The sequence below is a fragment of the Eriocheir sinensis genome, chromosome 39 (genome assembly GCF_024679095.1).
Source record: "Eriocheir sinensis breed Jianghai 21 chromosome 39, ASM2467909v1, whole genome shotgun sequence".
Lineage (NCBI taxonomy): Eukaryota > Metazoa > Arthropoda > Malacostraca > Decapoda > Varunidae > Eriocheir > Eriocheir sinensis.
This window is the reverse complement of record NC_066547.1, coordinates 11,312,046-11,329,796: the sequence shown is the minus strand read 5'-3', so window position 1 is coordinate 11,329,796 and position 17,751 is coordinate 11,312,046. Positions and strand designations below refer to the sequence as shown.

Below are 17,751 nucleotides of genomic sequence, written 5' to 3'. Positions count from 1 at the left end.
AACTATCAATCAATCAATCAATCGGATCCTCAAGTCCCTCGTGCTCCCTGTCTTAATTACTCTATGGTTGTAAGACATGGACACTAATTCGATGCCTTTGGTGATTGTCTACGCAGAATCATGGAATATCGCTGGAATGACTTTGTACGTGTCAAACCGGCGACTACTTCGTGAAACTGAGTCGACATATATATAACCTGCATATAGTCTGTCCAGGCCTCTTTTAAGCCTAACACAACTGATATGTCTTTACTTAGTTTTTTTTCCTGGTCGCCCTATGACTCCCAATTACCCCACAGAAAAGACCAAATGGACAAATTGTGCTTTCTTTCCTACCATTGTATCTTTAGTTTCATGGTGCTACCTCCACATGTATTAATAGTTGTATAATCACACTCTGTCCTGCCTGGGGGTTGGGATGGCATGGTCCTCCCTTCTCTCTTGTTGTTTACCTGCAACAAGAAACTATCAATCAATCAATCAGTTTCACCCAACCAACGATTTTCTCACTAGGGTCAAGTTAGCATTTTTCCGCTATTCCCGAGCAGCGCCCCGCCCCGCCCCGCCCCGCCAGGCTGTCACCGCTGCTGCCCGACGCCCAAACAAACACGGCCGCCGCCTCCACACGCCTCTCCAGGAGCCTCCCGCGGGGTGTTCAGCTGTGCCGCGCCGTCCTGAGGTGTTTTGCGGCCCCTGCATTACCCTCCCCGTGCCTGTGTTGCCGTGTGTTGCCTGTGTTGCCTCCCGCGGGGTGCTGGAGTGCCTGGTGGCGGCGTCCCTCGCAGCCTCCGGGACTCCCTCTTTGGCACAGCTTTATTTTCGCCTCTATTCTGCCCTCACGGGTTTTTCTCTCCTCCAGAATCATTCAGAGTTCCCCCTCATCTTCCCGCTCTTCTTTACACAGCACCTTTTACTTACCAATTGTTCTTTATTTCTTGGTGTAAACTTGTCTCTGTAAAGTCATGACGGAGGGCCAGTCACACAGGTTTGGGGTTTTAAATAAAGCCCCGAAATATCCTCATATCTTTTTCATCCCAAGCCTTCTTTTTTTATTATCCTGCTTCCTTCTTTAAAGTTTTCTCCCTTCCTCCTTTCCTTCCTTGCTCTGCTGATTTCCCTTTGCAGTAAGAATGCATTTCTATAGACATATTATGTGGTTTATTCTTTGTATATTACCAAAGTGATGGATTTACTAACTGTGCTGAAACAATCTGATTCATTACTAGTAACTCAGGATGTGTTAGAAAGATGACAGGCTTCAGATACATTGATATTACTGTAATGGCTTTGCGAGAGGAAAGGTAAATGCTGCCTGCCTGTCATGCACCCTACACAAGGCATCACTATAGGCCCCCGTAGAGGACACAACTCTCAGATTCATTCTTAGTGATAGTAAGCAAATTCATCCACCTGAAGGGTTCCCGTGCAATCAAAGGACGACATAGTCTGTAGCGCTGGTAGGCTGTCTTGAGGGGTCTCGTGGACGACCTGAGCCCATTAATGGAACAGGTGAATTTTATTTATAGTGTCTGCTGTTTTGTACAACTCTTGCTTGGCCCATTCTGCCTCCTGGTTCTCCTCTTGAACAATGTCACTGAAGTTGGGTTGATTGAGAATCTGGGCAGCATTTGGGTAATCTGCTACTTTGTCGAAGGACGTTTCTCTATTGATGAGGTTTCAGGCCCCGCTCTGCAGGGCCATCAACAATATATGACGTTATCCCTAAAAAATAATCCTTGATGCACTTGTTCATAACGTTTTAGTGAAACCACCACAGTGCAACTGTATGATGGCTCCTGTTACAACTTCACCTGAATCAGACTAGTTTACTCCTTTAGCACATCAAAAGTTTTCCGAGCAGATGCCATGGTGAAATGAATTCACTTATATCATTATGCTCTAGACCTAAGAGGTTTTCTGCCCATGAACTATTTTTTTCTGTGACTTCAAAGCATTTGTTCATCTTTAGAATATCTGGTTTTAGTTTTATTCATATTTTGGATTTAGTTTTGTTATTAAAATTTATCAGTGAGTAGTACTTTAATGGGTTTGTCCCACATGTTTCAGGCTCCTTTGTGAGCAAACATTTATAGAATGAATGTTGAAAAATAGAGAAAATATTAACATTATATCATGAATATACAGAATGAAAGTTTGCTACATGTGAAGTGACAATAAGGAAACTGTAACCAGAGATTTATTAGTTGGTGTAGATGTAAGTTTACCTGATCATTTCCGTCCTGCCAACAAAAGATTATTTTTTTTTCTCTGGCGTGCAGGTGAAGGGTGGCAAAGATGGGCTGCTGCCGTAATAGTGAGGTGCCCGCCAAGGAGGAGGAGCGGCGGCTCACTGATGTTGTGTGGCTGGTGGCATTCTTCCTCTTCCTGGTGTTGATGGTAATTATTATTTACTTCATCCACAGTGTTGAGAGATAGACAGTGTGAACATTCTGAGATGGAAATTAGAAGGATTTGACAGGTCTTTTCTGATGTCTTCAAGGTTCAGTATAACATGCATTTAGGTCAGGTTTTTGACATGATCAGTTTTGGTGGGTAGGTCAAGTGTCAGTCAAGCACAGTGCAAAGTGATGTGTGTATTTTATGACAACCTAGCAAGAAACATGATGTGCAGTGTTCATGAGGGCTCAGAAAAGACTGAAAGGCCGATCATGATGTCTTCACTTTGTGAAAGGCAACTACTGGATGCAAATGATTGTCTCTTTGAGATCTGTGGTCTCTGCCCATGGCAGTGGTGATTGGGAGCTGCTGGGTTCTCATAAAAAGGGCATCTAAAGGCAAAAATGTAAGAAAGTAAAATTTGTTTTGTTTCTTTTCTAATGAGGCACAATAAAATGTCTTCCTTTAGGTATATAAGTGAAGTACAGTCCAACTCACAGCATTATGCAAGGGGCCTGAAACATGAGCTGTTTTGAGGACCATCACCAAAGAATGAGACCACAGATGAGTTGTGGAGCTTTGTTTGTATGTACACAAGTCTATCCATCTATGGACCTGTGATAAGAAGGTAGTTGCTGTACTGTAGACAGATAGGAGGAATTATAGTTTTCACTTAACTTATTAGAGTTGTCAATATGAATATTCTTTCCCTCAGATCTTCATAGCTGCTTTTGCCCTGGTGTTTGGCGATCCTCTGAGGGTTGTGAATGGCTATGACAGCTTTGGGAATGTCTGTGGGAGTGACAATGATGACATGAAAATGCATCAAGAGGCCCTGATAGTATTCTCAGGCCTTGATGTAACCGACTACAGGTAGGCACTTCATTCTCTTGTCACTGATGGCTTTGGTAGACTTTTGAAATATTTTTGTTCTCTGTCTCTGACACGTGTAGAGTGTAGGTGTTTTATGATTTTGTGCATATTGCAGTATCATCATAATAAGTTTTAAAAGAATTGCACCCATCTGTTGCAACCTGATCTTTATATTTTGACTGCATTTCTCTTATGATCAGTACCGCTTGTGTAGTATCATGGTATTTTTCAATCTCTTTTTGCCTCCAATATTGTATGATGCCTATTTATACACTAGCTGACATTATATTTGCTCCTCCTATGTTCCAGGTATGTTTTGTTCTTTGATGTCAACGACCTGGATGCCTCCCTCAAGACATGTGTCAAGAAGTGTCCTGACCAGACCTTGTACACTCTGCAGGACATACACGACTTCTACAACCGCACCGGATCTAAGCTTTGCAGGTGTGTTGTGGCCCCTGAAAAAGAGATAGGGAAAGAAGAGGAGAGATAGTCACTGCATTGTTGTTGTGATCTATCTTATTCATTTGCCAGCCATTACTAATCCACTGCAGGACAAAGGCTATTCCCAATATCATCCACCTCTGATGTTAGTGTACTCAATCCTGCTCTAGCAAATGATTCAATTTCACCTCTTTGCTTGGTCCTCTGTCTGCCCTGACTCCTATGATTTCTAATTTGTCACTCATTTGCATTAATATACATATGTATCACTATACGTTTGATGCTGGATGACTACGGAGGACCTGGAAGCAGCTTGTTTTTTCTATGTAAACAAAATGATGCCGCCACACAGGCTAGGTGCACAGGTGCCATTACCTGTGGGAAAATTAATTTTTACACAGAACCATTTCATATTTTATTTTTCTAATATAATTTGGAAATATTAGATTCACTTTTCTTTTAGACAATCCCTCCCCCTTTTAGTCTTTTAGACTCCCCTCCCTCTTTTAGTCTGAAAATTTAAGGGTTCACTGTACTTTTATATATATTATTAATGAATGAAGTGCAGCATTATAAGTTTTTTTCAATATAAAAAGTATTCGTGTTAATTCAGTGTCCAGTAACATCTCTTTGTTATACCTTTTGCAGAGGTGTTGGCAATTAATTGGAAAATTGTTCATTGATGTGAAAATATACTTTTTGTGATGTAAGTTGTCTGAGGACTATTGCTCAATACTTTAATGACAATATATTGTTTTAATGATATTTAATAATAATATATTGCTATTAATTTATCTTTTTCTCTCTCATATTTAAGAAACCTTATTTTGAACATGTCTTGCTTTCTTCCTCATTCTTACAAACTTACAAAGGGACAAGCAGTGCCTCAAAATAGGTAAGGTTTGACTAGTTATTATACCTCTCTCATGGTAGTTTATAGAGGTGGCAGAAGCAAATGTGCCTGCCTGGCAAGCATGATGATTCCAAACAGCTTCAGAAACTATCACAAAAAGAGACCAGGAAAGGAGACCAGTGTTTTCCGTCACTGATCGGGTGATGGCAATTTAGAGGGATTTCTTCTCATGCTAAAATATTGGATATGTATGTTACGAGTAATAACTTGATGTGCTTCATGTCAAAATGAGGAAATAGTGACACAATGGATGAAACAAGTGTGACAGATGAGGATACATATGCTCTGTGGGATACAGGGCCATATTACAAGTCGAATCCGAGAAGTTTTGGGTCCCTACAGAGTTCGGGATGATTAACTCTGCAGGGACCTGAAACTTCTCGGATTTGACTTCTAATACGGCCCACAGCCCTAATCTTCTTCCACCCAGAGCTTTTGTTGGTGCTTACTTTCCTCAACAGAAAATTAATGTAAGAGTATTTTAATGGTACTTGAATAGGCTTAAAAATATATTACAGGATAGAATACTTTAGTACAAATCTAACATATGAAGCGATCACAATAGAAGGCGCGAAATCATCACCAAAAGAAAGAGATTTTATGGACCACCATAAGCCTGCTTCTACTTTCTTCTATGCCAAGAGATAGTGAGTTTGCCTCTTTGTTAGTGAAAGAGCTGGTAAAGATGGCAAGTTAAATCCGGTTTACTAGGCCCTGGTGTGGTGTAGCACGTTCAGAAGCACTTTTTCTCAAAACTTACCTCTGACTAGTTCACCCTTTCTATGCTCGACACCTCACTAGGAAAAAAAAAGTTTTACACTTGGAACTACTCCACCAAAACATTTATTTTTAGAAATCAGGTATTACCTTTAAGTGTTGTGCTCTAATGGACATTTTACTAAGCTGCTTCCATCCACAGATATGACTATGACAAGTATGATGAGGATGTGAAGTGGGTGGATGAGCTGCGTCCTTCTTTCAATGCCAGCATGCTGCTTGACTTGTGCCCAAAGCTCCCCATCTTTCAGGGGTGAGAATGGAACTTGAGTTTTTTATTTAATGTGATTTTAATAACTTTTTAAATAAGGAGGCTCTACTCTCTTCAGATAACAGGTGATAGGCGGCATAGGTAGGCGGTGGCTGAGTGGTAGCGTGCTGGGTCCACATTCACTGCGTGATGGACGACGTGAGTTCGAATCCCCACGCTACCACCTCAGATTTTTCAGTCACCACCGAGTGGCTTAAAACTACCCACATGCTGTCCTGAAGACCACCCATCAACCCGGACTCTAGAGGAAACTGTCCCAGTTAATCAAGAACGAGTTCCGGGGGGCAGCATGACCCAAGAGAAGATGGCGCCACTATAAACACTCGCCTGCGCCATGACGGGCTGGGGCCGACTACCATCCAGGGCCCTCAAGCAAGCCTACCGGCGCTATAGGCGTAGACGTAAATTAGATCAAACATTCTGCTATAGTGCTACATTTGCAAACAGAGAATAGTAAAAGTAGCTGAAAGAAGGTGTCAAATTTGGTTAGAGGTGTCTTGATACTTCCCTTTTGAAAGCGTTCAAGTTTTAGGAAAGAGAAAATAGAAATGAAGGAAAGCTATTACAGAGTCTACCATCAAAATGGATGGAAAAATGAAGATGCTGGTTTACCCTTTTATAAGGGATTTAGTATCATTGCCCAGGAAAATATTACTAATCAGTATCAAGTTGTAATGATCCCTATGCACTGCCACTCCACACACACACACACACACACACACACACACACACACACACACACACACACACACACACACACGCGGCCTGGTAGCTCAGTGGGTAGAGCGTCTGCCTCTCAACCAGAAGGACTGGGGTTCAGTTCCCTGACCTGGTGAAGATAAGTTGGGTTTATCTTCTTTCACGTGTAACCCCTGTTCGCCTAGCATTGAGTAGGTATGCGACGTAAGGCAAGAAGTTGTGACCTCGTTATCGCGGTGTGTTGCGTGTGAGTGGTCTCAGCCCCCAAAGATCGGTTACTGAGCTCTGAGCTCCTTTCGTAGGGGAACAGGTGGCTGTCTTTCGAGAGACCCACAGCAGACCAAGAGGTGAATTACACACACACACACACACACACACACACACACACACAGGCAGCAGCAGACAGTTGACGGATGTACAATAACTTGTGTATATAGCAACTCAGTGTTGTGTACTTCGTTAATTTGTATGTTTTATGAAAAAATTTGCTGTATATACTCACAAAATTCAATTTCAAGTTAGAAAACATTACCTATTGCTAATTATATTGAAATCGTATGGAGGAAAATTACTCCTAAAAATTGATTGTTTTTGTCTCTTGAATTTTGCAAGTTGAGTTTTTGCAAGTCTGGAACTACTACTATACATTTATTTCAATTCTTTACTTCATCAACTGTGTAATCTCCCTGTCACCATGTATTTTTTTGTGACAGCAAGCCAGTGCTGAATCGCTGTGTGCCTCTGAGGGGGGAGGGGCTGCAGGGTGTCCTGTACAACCTCTATGGCTACCTCAACACCATGGATGTACTGGAGCAGGTGCTGGCTGACCTATATGCCTCATGGCACCTCATCCTCATATTCATCTTTATCACATTATGTGAGTTCAAACGGAACATACTAACTTTTTTTTTTTTTTTTTCATTTTTTCCTGCCTTTCATAATAAAGGGACCTGACATCTACAATGTGTAATTTTTTATGATCTTCACTGTAAAGTTTGTTTGTGCAGTTTTTAAGTTTTCTAGCTTTTCCCATTGTATATATTACTGAGATTTCTACACACTCTGGAATGCCCTATATTGTATTATATATATAGTCATGATAGATATCAAAATAATGTAATGCTGTTTCCCTTCCTGAGTCCTTGTGACACTTGGAATAACCCTAAAATATAATCACAGCACATGTAAGGCATGAAACTGGTTCAACCTCTTCATTGTTTTCAGTTTCCAAAATGGGTTTTGGGATATTTTTTTACGACTGGCACAGTCACAATAGTCATATGCAATAAATCACAACATTCCTCTTTTAAGATTGTACTTCTCATCTGTGTAGAAATTTACTGTTACTTTCTCCTTCATATGTTCAAAAAATGAAATGTTTTTTTTCCTACCCTCAGTGTTGTCGTGTCTAGTGATGCTGTGCCTGCATGTCATGACCACTCTGGTGTCCTATGTTATCGTGGTGGCTGTCTCAGTAGCCTCTGTGGGTGAGTTACTGTTGCATAATGAAAGAGGTCAAGTAGCATAAAAGTAGCAATACATATTTTATGAATTGGTTTTATTGTGGTATACATTTTACTGTGTTATTGTGATGTATAGGCTCAGGTTTTCAAGATAAGCATTTTAGTTTAAACAAAGTAAATTAAATGTCATTAAACTTCACTGTCATTAGGTGTCAGTTGCTGAAGTAATCCAGGCATTGTTTTTGTGACTCACAGTGGCGACGGTGCTGCTGTGGTGGAGCTATGCTAGTATACGGCTCCAGCTGGACCAGTCCCCCATTGAGCAGATCCTCATGGAAACTGTGCGCAATGAACGAGCACTGCTGGTGTTTGCCATTATCTCCACCATCATCATGGTGAGCCCCAGAACTTCCTCATATGTACTGTACACACAGTTGCCATGCTTTTATAAAGTAGGGTCTTATTCATATCATCAACTGTTTCTGGTGTGCCATCATGCATTATTGTATCTTGACTAAGTAGCATTAAGGGGCTATAATCTTACCTTTAGGTATTTGTGGGATATGCTATGGTAGAATCAGTATGTAAGGAGGATTACAGCATGCACCATGTTTTCATAGCCCACAGCAATCCTTCAGTGGTATTACATCACAGCCTAAAGCATTCAAGTGACACATTGTGCCATAGTGCCTCACTGCCAAAATTTACAGGTTGCCCTAATAGCCCTTGCGGTGTATGTGGTGCCTCACATCGCCATGGTGGCTGAGCTGTTCAGGCATGCAGGAGGCTGCCTCACACACCACCCCACACTCTTGCTACAGCCAGTGGTCACCTTCTTTGTCTTGCTGGGCCTCTTCTTCATCTGGGTGTGGGTAATGGTATCCCTTGCCACTGCAAGTAAGTAGATTCATCCATTACTTTTATTATTTTGACTCACGGTATTGTCTGCAAACACATTTGCTATCAAGGACTGTTTCTGACTAGTCATATTCAACTGTCCCGCTACCTCCAACTCTTGCATTCATCTCTTATACATCCATCCTTGTGTATATTGAATAACTGAGGTGATATCACACGCCCCTGCCTTACTCCTAAATTAATCTCAACACTTCTTGCTCATAATGTCATACTCAGACATGCAATAGTCTCATTATAAAAGGCCTCAATTCATTGCAAATTTGTCTGTTAGTTTCATGTTCGATTATTTGCAGGACATTTGGGGATCACAAGCCTTGAATCATCACACCATGAAATGCTCTTCAACCAGACAGCCGAGGGAGATGGTTCCCCCAATGGGACTGTGATCCTGAAGCGTGAGTCTTTCGGATCGTACTTGAAAAACAGGGAGAGTCTGAACACAGTCTTTTTAATCATAGGGTTTCAAGAATCATCAGCCTTCAAAATGTCTTCTTTGTTTCCAGGGACCCCTTTACAGGCACTGGAGTACATGGATCCCACATGGGTGCGCTCCCTCTGGTGGGTGTGGGTCATCGGGCTGGTGTGGGTGGGCGAGTTCATCTTGGCCTGCCAGCAGATGATCATTGCCTCTGCTGTGTCCAATTGGTACTTCTCAAGGTTAGCAAAACGACTTGATAATCATAGTTCTGGTAAACTCTGCAGGCTGCTTGAAATGACAGAATTAGGGTACCTTAAAACATGTCTTTGCAGTAACATCAAGCAAATTTAAAACTACAAGAAAGAATGAAACATGCAATCCTACCACTGAAAAACTAAAAGTTGATTACTGAAACTAGGGTGGGGAAAGTAAAATTAAGGGAAGTGATGACTTTTTTTTCATGCCTGGAATACATCAGTGCCATGGAACTGAACTACATCAAACTGGCAGCTCACAAAAATGCCTCATGTCATTGTTTTGTATGGAAGGTGTAAGATACAGGGCTCAACTTTCTGACTGATAAATGCTAATTGCATGATATTAAAATACATGTATAAAGTATTATTGGTGCTGCTTACCAAAGACTTTCACTCATTTTTTTACATTTGAAGCCCAGCTGTCACTACTAGTTTTAAATGAAATTATACAAATTGTTATTTAATCAACATGATGAGTGAAGCATCATGTGTCTTTCAGGCAACGGATGACAAAGGGGCAAAATCCAGTGTGGTGGTCGTGGAGGACGCTGGTGATGTACCACCTGGGCACCGTGGCCAAAGGCTCCCTTCTCATTACTCTCTGCAAGCTGCCCAGACTCATCATTCAGTGGGCCACAAAGAAGTAAGCCGTTCAGTGAATGTGATGTATTCGTGGTTTACAAGTATGCCTTGGTTTGCCATCCTTCTTTTAAAATGAGATGTGCTTCTAATAATGATCATGAATAGAGCATTTGTAAATTATTGTTTTTACACGTCTACTTCAACTGTATTAGGAGAGATAGTGTCATGAACAGGTATAAGGGAACAATCAATCAATCAATCAGTGGGGCCATATGCCGGGGGGCGAGTCGCCTCGCCCACCCTACGATACCAAGCCCGGGGATCCCCCCTTCCCAACCTGAGTACCTCCTGGCAGGATCTACCAACTTGCTCAAGCCACGAACCCTGTGGGCATCCCCTTGGCCTCCTCCACTCAGCATTGTCTCTTACAGAGACAATCCGATGAGCAGGATCAGCTTCAGGGTAATGTGCCACATGCTCATATGGCTGGAGTTGGCTTTGACGGACTCTGCAGGTAATATATGTCGAATCAGTCTCACATGGTAGTTGCTGGTTTGACACAAAGTCATTCCAGTGATATCCCATGATTCTGCATAGACATGTATTACTAAGGGCATCAATCTGCCTCTCCAAGTCCCCATTTAGTGTCCATGTCTCACAACCATAGAGTAAGACAGGGAGCACAAGGGACTTGAAGCTCCGGATCTTTGTCCTTCTGCACAGGTATCGACAACGCCATGTACTCATGTTGAACGAGTCCATAACACCGTGGGCCAGGCCAATCCGCCGTAAGACTTCCTGGCCAGACTCACCATTGTTATGAACTACGCTACCAAGATACGTGAAACTTTCTGAGATCTCAACGTCCTCATCACACACGTAAACAGACTGTTCTATTTCATCTAGCAAGCCTCCAAACACCTGTACCTTGGTCTCGGCCAGGAGACCTGAAGTCCCAAGGGCTTCGCCTCCTCGTGCAGTGCCTCGAGAGCCATCACCAAAACCTCCAGCGACTCTGCCAGGATTACTGCACCATCAACAAAAACAAGGTCATTGACCCTGATATTGCCTATGAATGCTCCGCAATGACTCTGGACCACAACTCTGCCCAGTACCTACTCCGTACAAGCGTTGAAAAGCGATGGGGCAAGGACACAACCCTGCCTCACTTCCGCATTCATGGGAAAGAAGCTGGACAAGACACCCCCCCCTACACACACACACACACACACACACACACACACACACACTTCACAGCACTCTCTATCCCAGAATACAAGCCAGTCAGCAAGGAATCCCACAGAGTCGCAGAAGATTCCAGAGTGCCTCCTGATGCACTGAGTCAAACACCTTCTTGAGATCGACATAAGCTGCAAGCATCCCCTGTCGAAACTCACGTCGGCACTCCACCAGTATGCGAAGCGCTAGGTACGGTCAGTTGTTGACTTACCAGGTGTGAACCCAGATTGTTCAGGTCTCCGCAGCTTCAGCAGCTGGTTGCGAATTCGCATCAGCAATAGGTGGGCAAGCACCTTACCTGGCACACTGAGCAGTGTAATACCACAGTAGTTGTTGCAGTCTTGGTGGTCCTCTTTCCCTTTCCAGATAGGGACGACCAACCCCCTCTTCCAGTCAGGAGGAATGGCACCGGACTGCCAAGACCGCATGCAACCCGTGGATCATGGCCTCACCTCCAGCTTTGAGCAGCTCTGCACTGATGTTACAAGTGCCAGGTGCCTTTCCATACCTCAACTTTACCACAACCTCTCTGACCTCAACCAGAGAGGGTGGGCTTTCGTCAATGGGTGGCTCAGCATCCACCACCTGCAACCCAGCAACTGGAAGCTGCCCACGTTGAGGGTCTGCCTTGTACAGCTGCTCAAAGTACTCAGCTCAATGAGCCCTCTGCCCATTCATGTCCGACACGAGGCAGCCGTCATCTGTTCGGATAACACTCACCTGAGAGGGAGACTTGGAGCGGAGCTTCTTCAGGGCTCGGTAAGCATGTTGGAGGTCATTTGGATTTAAATGGCCCTTGACTTCCTTGGCAAGAGGAAGACCAATTTGATTGGATTCAATTTTATGGTTAAACCCAATGACAGATAAACATTAAATGTATCCTAGGTAATTCCTCCTCTAACTTTAATTTTATATTCAAAGTTAATTGTTGAATGTCATATTCATTCACTAGTATCTTCTGTTGCTCAGAAGCTTGGAATAATGGACTGTATTGGCTATACAGGCAGCGCCACACATGGCCACTCGATGAACTGTCAAAGCAGTACTTTCCATAGAGTTCAAGTTCTAGACTAGAGTGTGTCTGAGGCTGGCTTCGGGATACACTGCCTTGGTGCCGTCAGTGCTCCAAGTCAACGCCTACATACACTTCACTCCTACCCGATTTCCTGAGACTACTATTTGACATGAAGAAAAACTGAGATCAGCATCGTCCTCCTGAGGAAATTCTGTGTTGCATTGGAATAAATTTGTAACTGTAAATTAAGCAAAAAGTATACGAAAATGAGGGTTAAGTAAAATGGTTATGAATGGAATGAATAGAACTCAGCTTCCACGTCCATGACTCTAGCCCTGCTTACCTCAACCTGTATGTACATTACCCATTTCTTGTTACTTCCATGATTATTATCATTGGCATTTCCCTATGTTGTATCGTTAGGCGGGCTTTGACTTGTGTGATAATCTTTAAAGCAACTGTAACAAGACCACGACAATAGAGCATTCATGAATAAAGACAGTGTATTTTCAGTTGATTCAGCTTTTCTAATTGATTTATTTGTCTGATTACAAGTTACTTTCTATTTTTTCTGGCTATCAGAATATATTTCATGCATTGAAAATTATTTAATTGGTATAAGGAACACTGGATAAATTCAGATTCAACAAGGACATAAGCAAAAATTGGTTTACCAACAGAGTGGTAGATGAGTGGAACAGGCTTGGCAGTCATGGTGTGAGTGCCAACACATTAGTCACATTAAAAAATAGATTGGATAAATTCATGGACGGTGATGTTAGGTGGGTTTAGGTTCACAGGAACTTATATGTACGGGCCCGCCGGCCTCCTGCAGACTCCTTATGTTCTTATTTGTCTTTTAGTTGATGGGTTGATGAAGTTGTTTTCCCTGCAGGTGCAAAGACCCTGAAGGCAGCTGTGCTCGGTGTGGCCTGCGTGCCTGCAGCTGCTGCCTGTGGTGCTTTGAAAACTTCCTCAAGTACATGAACCACAATGCATACACTGTGACTGCCACCCGAGGCACTCCCTTCTGCACCTCAGCCAAGATTGTGAGTGACCCTCTTCTGACAATTATTATTAATATTATTATTGTTGTTAGTAGTAGCTGTAGTATTTAGGCCAGTTTGTTAAATCCAGTCTTCTTCACTTCATTACTAAGATATGTTGATTGTAAATGTTCTCATGTGAAAGCTACCCATTCCTAGGAATCAACTGAGATATTTTCAATATAATTAGTTTATTTGTTTTTAAGATTTTCACCATTAGATCTTATTTTTTCACTATTCTGGCTACTGAAAGCAAAATCAGATGCTGTGTTTAGAAATACTTGATTTATTAAATCTTGTGGACTTTAATGTATTAATAATAACTATGATCACTTATAGCAGTAGCAAGATATCTGTGCTCACTCTGTGACATCTTGAGGAAACAGTTTCCCTTTTTAGCCAGACTCTTGTGGTTGTTAACAGGCATGGCAGGTGGTGCTGACCAACATGCTGCAGGTGGCCACAATCAATAGTATGGGAGACCTGATGCTGTTCCTTGGCAAAGTTGCCGTGACAGGGACGGTGTGCTGCATTGCTCTGCCTGTGCTGCATGCTGACCCAACGCTCCACCTCTATGCCGTGCCACTCATTGTCATTGCTGTGTTTGCATTTTTCATCACTCATTGCGTGTTTTCTGTCTATGAGGTGAGTTTGTTATCAGTATACTCACTTATGCACTTGTCTTTATCATCATAACTTTATAATTTATTTTTTTGATTGGTATATTGTATTTTACTTCAAAATATCTTATCCATACATTCTTTACCTGCAGATGGCAGTGGACACACTCTTCTTGTGCTTCTCTGATGATTACAATACCTATGACACAACAGACGGCAGGGATCTAGTGGCTGACAAGGAGCTTTATGAGTTCATGATTAAACATGAGGACATTGACCACAAGAACAGCCGCATTTCAAGGAAGCGAGAGGCTCCTGAGACCATACGTTTCAAGGAGGGATCTGTGTGAGAGGGAGGAGTAGGGAACAATGGGAGTTGAAGTGAGTTGGTGGGGGAGTTGTTTTTGCTCTCTTGTGTGTGATGTCCCTTGGTGACACAAAGGTAGAATATTGTGTATTTTATTATCTAGGGACAGTGGCTCTTTTGCTCACTACTTTGCTGTTACATGATATTATAGTACAGTGGTTAATGAAGAATAGTTTTATGCATGGAGTAATAAATCTGGGTAAAATTTAGTTCTAATTTTCTGCATTTATAAAGGTATCTTAGCAAAGAATAATTGGTTGAGTGGGATATTGCTTTTGAATTTGAGAAGTTTAATTGTTAGGAACAAGTGGCTGGCTAGCCATGCTCTGCACTGGCCTTGCAAGGTGCTTCTGCAATGGCCAAGGATAATGAGGCTCCATAAATAGGCATTATTTTCGTTACATTACAACCAAAGCTTTACTGTGTTAATGTTTTATTTTACGTTTCTCAAATAGTATCTTGTCACAAATGTTTGTTTTGAGGAGAGAAGAATGCAAACTTTATCATAACTGACTCAATTTATTTGAATGTAGTCTGTCTTGTTATTCACAAATAATGAACAAATAACCAAGATACTTGAATCCATTATCTGCGTGTCTGGAACTCTAGTGATCAGAACTGTGCAGGTGAATCATGTGTTATATATATTTGCTGTGTCGTGCTTTTTAGAAGGGATGCTGGAAAGTAACACCCAACACTGGTAGCTGGTTTTGACGACTTCCTGTGGTCAGGTCTGTTGGAGTGTCATGGTATATTTTTTAGATGAAATCCATATAGAAGCAATTTAAGATATATGACCTTCATGAATTTTGCTTATAGACACTGCATATATATACACATAATATAGGTCACTGTAATATATTGCTATACATTAGATCTGTGATTTTCAGATATGTGATATTTATGTCAATAATGTTTATTGTGTTGTCAGTTTTGTCTGAAATTATAACTTAGTATCATTGTGGACGAACAATTTTATTGTGCCACACTACAACTGAATGTCTTTAGGAAAGGAGTTAGGTGCTTTGTTTTAATGATTTTTTTCATAACTAAAGTGCTGTGCTCTGTGCCTGTAAGAATGATTTAAGAATTATTCTGCTCTCAGCCTGAAAGAGGGATTAAATGAGTGTAGCTGTAGGCTTGTTTGATGGATTGAATTGATGAATTGATTACCTAGATATTCTGTAGGCTTGTAAGAGAGTCTTCAGTAATGGGTCAGAAGAATCTATACAAAGAATGTGAACATTCAAAGGATAATATTGCATGACTTGTGGCATTTGCCGTAAAAGAGTGTGCAAATGGGTCAGGTATTTGCCTTTAAGTAAAGTGTATCTTAAAGGTATGTCCTTGTTGTATTTGCTGGTACCAACACAAAACCAAAAGAGAATTTTGTTCCTATTAATTTATAATTTACAACAGTTCCAGTGTATGCTCAGACATAAAGCTGCTGTGGCTTGATTTTATTTCTTTTATTCTGGCATAGATAGAATGCATACTTTTTTATCATGGTATAATCTATGCAGATGGTAATAACAGTTTGGTATACATGATTGAATTGGGTTTTACACATGAGTCTTGGAGAACTTAAGTATAAGGTGTATAATATTTTGTGTTTTGTTATTATGTGAAATAACATGGAAAATGATAGAGAAATCTTTTACCATATTTTTGTAATTGAAATATTTAGTTTTCAGTGAAATATCTTATGACAATGATTAGTGAGTCAATAGGCAATGTACCTGCATTCATATTCCTATAAAGTAACTTGTATTTTATCCAATGATCTCTACATGTTTGTGAAATTCTTCTAAATAATGAAATTTGTTATTTTTTGTTATGGCCTGAGAATAAGTCCTTGGAGTGTATCTTTACTTTCCATAATGTTGAACAATTATGCACAATTTTAGTGTTTCTTTAAGTTGTGCCTTGAGGGTGTCTTATGTCATTATGCAGTGATGTTTGTCACTGACTGAAGTGAATGTAATGTTAAGTAACATGTCCAGTTTTGTGTTTTAATTCTCGGTTGCCACGTTTCACGAAGAGATATGTCGTGACTGCATATTTCATTCAGTGTACATACAACTAAAGTTCTTCTGTTATCTGAACAGCAGTAGTAATTTTAGTCATATTTATGGAGGGTTAGATGATTTCATGAAATTGCTTCTTTGACTGTAATTGATAATGTGTTCATGTTCAGTGATAATGAAGGGATTTTCAAATTTGAAGTTTGTGTGTATAAGTACACGAGTTTATATATTATTTTTATAGTAAGGTAGTATTGAAAAAAAGTCACTTAAGAAAATATAATGCTAACGGAAGTTTGTATATGACAGCTTATAGAGCAAAAAAGAATACTACCTATTTGTACCAGTAAAATTAGTGTGTGGAACAGCTGGAGAAATAATCTTGGAATCATCTGTAGAAACAGTGTTTATATAATTATTTTAGGTTTCCCCCCAACATTATAGATGAGATGATATACCACACAACAATTTCATGCTAGACTGTATAATATCAGAGTGCCATATTCCATGGTGTAACAAGTACCTCTAGAGAAAACAACTGCAAGAAAAATGAATTTTAGTCTTTCTGCTGGTGCTGCACAGCAAAATAACAGCTAGATATATAATGAAAAGATAAAACTATGTATGAGTTGGAAATTGTTAAAAAGTTGTTGATTAGTATTGTGTCTGCCTGTGAAGCTAAATCATTTCCAATAGCTGAAACAGATGTATTGGCTAAACTAATGTCTGAACATTAAGGAAGGTCTGCTGTGAATTAAGGTAGCAGTAAAAGTTATCTCTTGGCATATATAGCTTGTGTGGTAGTCCAGTTTATTTTTAAGCAAGCAGTAACAACTTAATTAGGGTTACATGTAGATATATATATGTACTTTCTATATAGCAGGTGCTTATGTACTTAATATCTTTACTTGAATAGGAACACTGACCAAGCTGCCTCAACCCCAGATAACTGAAGTGTGTTCACATGGTGGAAGATGAGTGGTGAACTTTAGTTCTCTCGTTCACCTGTTCTGTGTTGGGACCAGGGTAAGGTAGATGCGTCCAAACTTGCTGTGATGATTTTTCTAATACTTTATTAAAAGAAAATGAATACTTGTATACTACATACTGTTAACATCAAAATTTTAAACCTCAAGAAATCTACTTACAGTCCTGTTTGTACAGTTTCCTTTACATACTGCATGTAGTTTCTTAGTAAAAAGCTTGGAGCTGTACATGAATAGTGTTTTGATCAACAACGAAAATGTTTGGCTGAGCATTCCAAAAAAAAAATATGTAAATGAATAAAAGCCATATTTTTTGTTAAGATATTTCACTAAATTACAAAGTGTCACTCTCCTTGTAACTGAATTAATGTAGCTAAATACAAATAAAAAATGATATTATTAGCCTAAAGATGTGCATATTCCTCTCAACATTTCAGAGGGT

General features: G+C 40.6%; 1 protein-coding gene across 1 annotated transcript; it reads left to right on the top strand.

Moving 5' to 3' along the window:
* Window positions 1-534: 534 nt before the first annotated feature.
* On the top strand, window positions 535-17,711 carry LOC127008980 (choline transporter-like 1). Its single transcript, XM_050881534.1, has 15 exons — window positions 535-679; window positions 2,280-2,397; window positions 3,113-3,270; window positions 3,580-3,714; window positions 5,547-5,657; window positions 7,088-7,251; window positions 7,772-7,861; window positions 8,093-8,232; window positions 8,548-8,734; window positions 9,049-9,150; window positions 9,259-9,412; window positions 9,930-10,073; window positions 13,162-13,315; window positions 13,736-13,957; window positions 14,085-17,711. The coding sequence occupies exons 2-15, from the start codon at window positions 2,296-2,298 to the stop codon at window positions 14,280-14,282; spliced, it is 2,061 nt and encodes a 686-aa protein (XP_050737491.1). The 5' UTR covers window positions 535-679; window positions 2,280-2,295; the 3' UTR covers window positions 14,283-17,711.
* Window positions 17,712-17,751: the final 40 nt, after the last annotated feature.

Excerpts from the sequence above, each read along its gene's own strand:
- LOC127008980 (XM_050881534.1), top strand. The coding sequence starts at position 2,296 with ATGGGCTGCTGCCGTAATAGTGAGGTGCCCGCCAAGGAGGAGGAGCGG. Across the intron at positions 8,735-9,048 it reads GGTATCCCTTGCCACTGCAA|GACATTTGGGGATCACAAGC; the intron begins GTAAGTAGATTC and ends GATTATTTGCAG. Across the intron at positions 13,958-14,084 it reads GCGTGTTTTCTGTCTATGAG|ATGGCAGTGGACACACTCTT; the intron begins GTGAGTTTGTTA and ends CTTTACCTGCAG.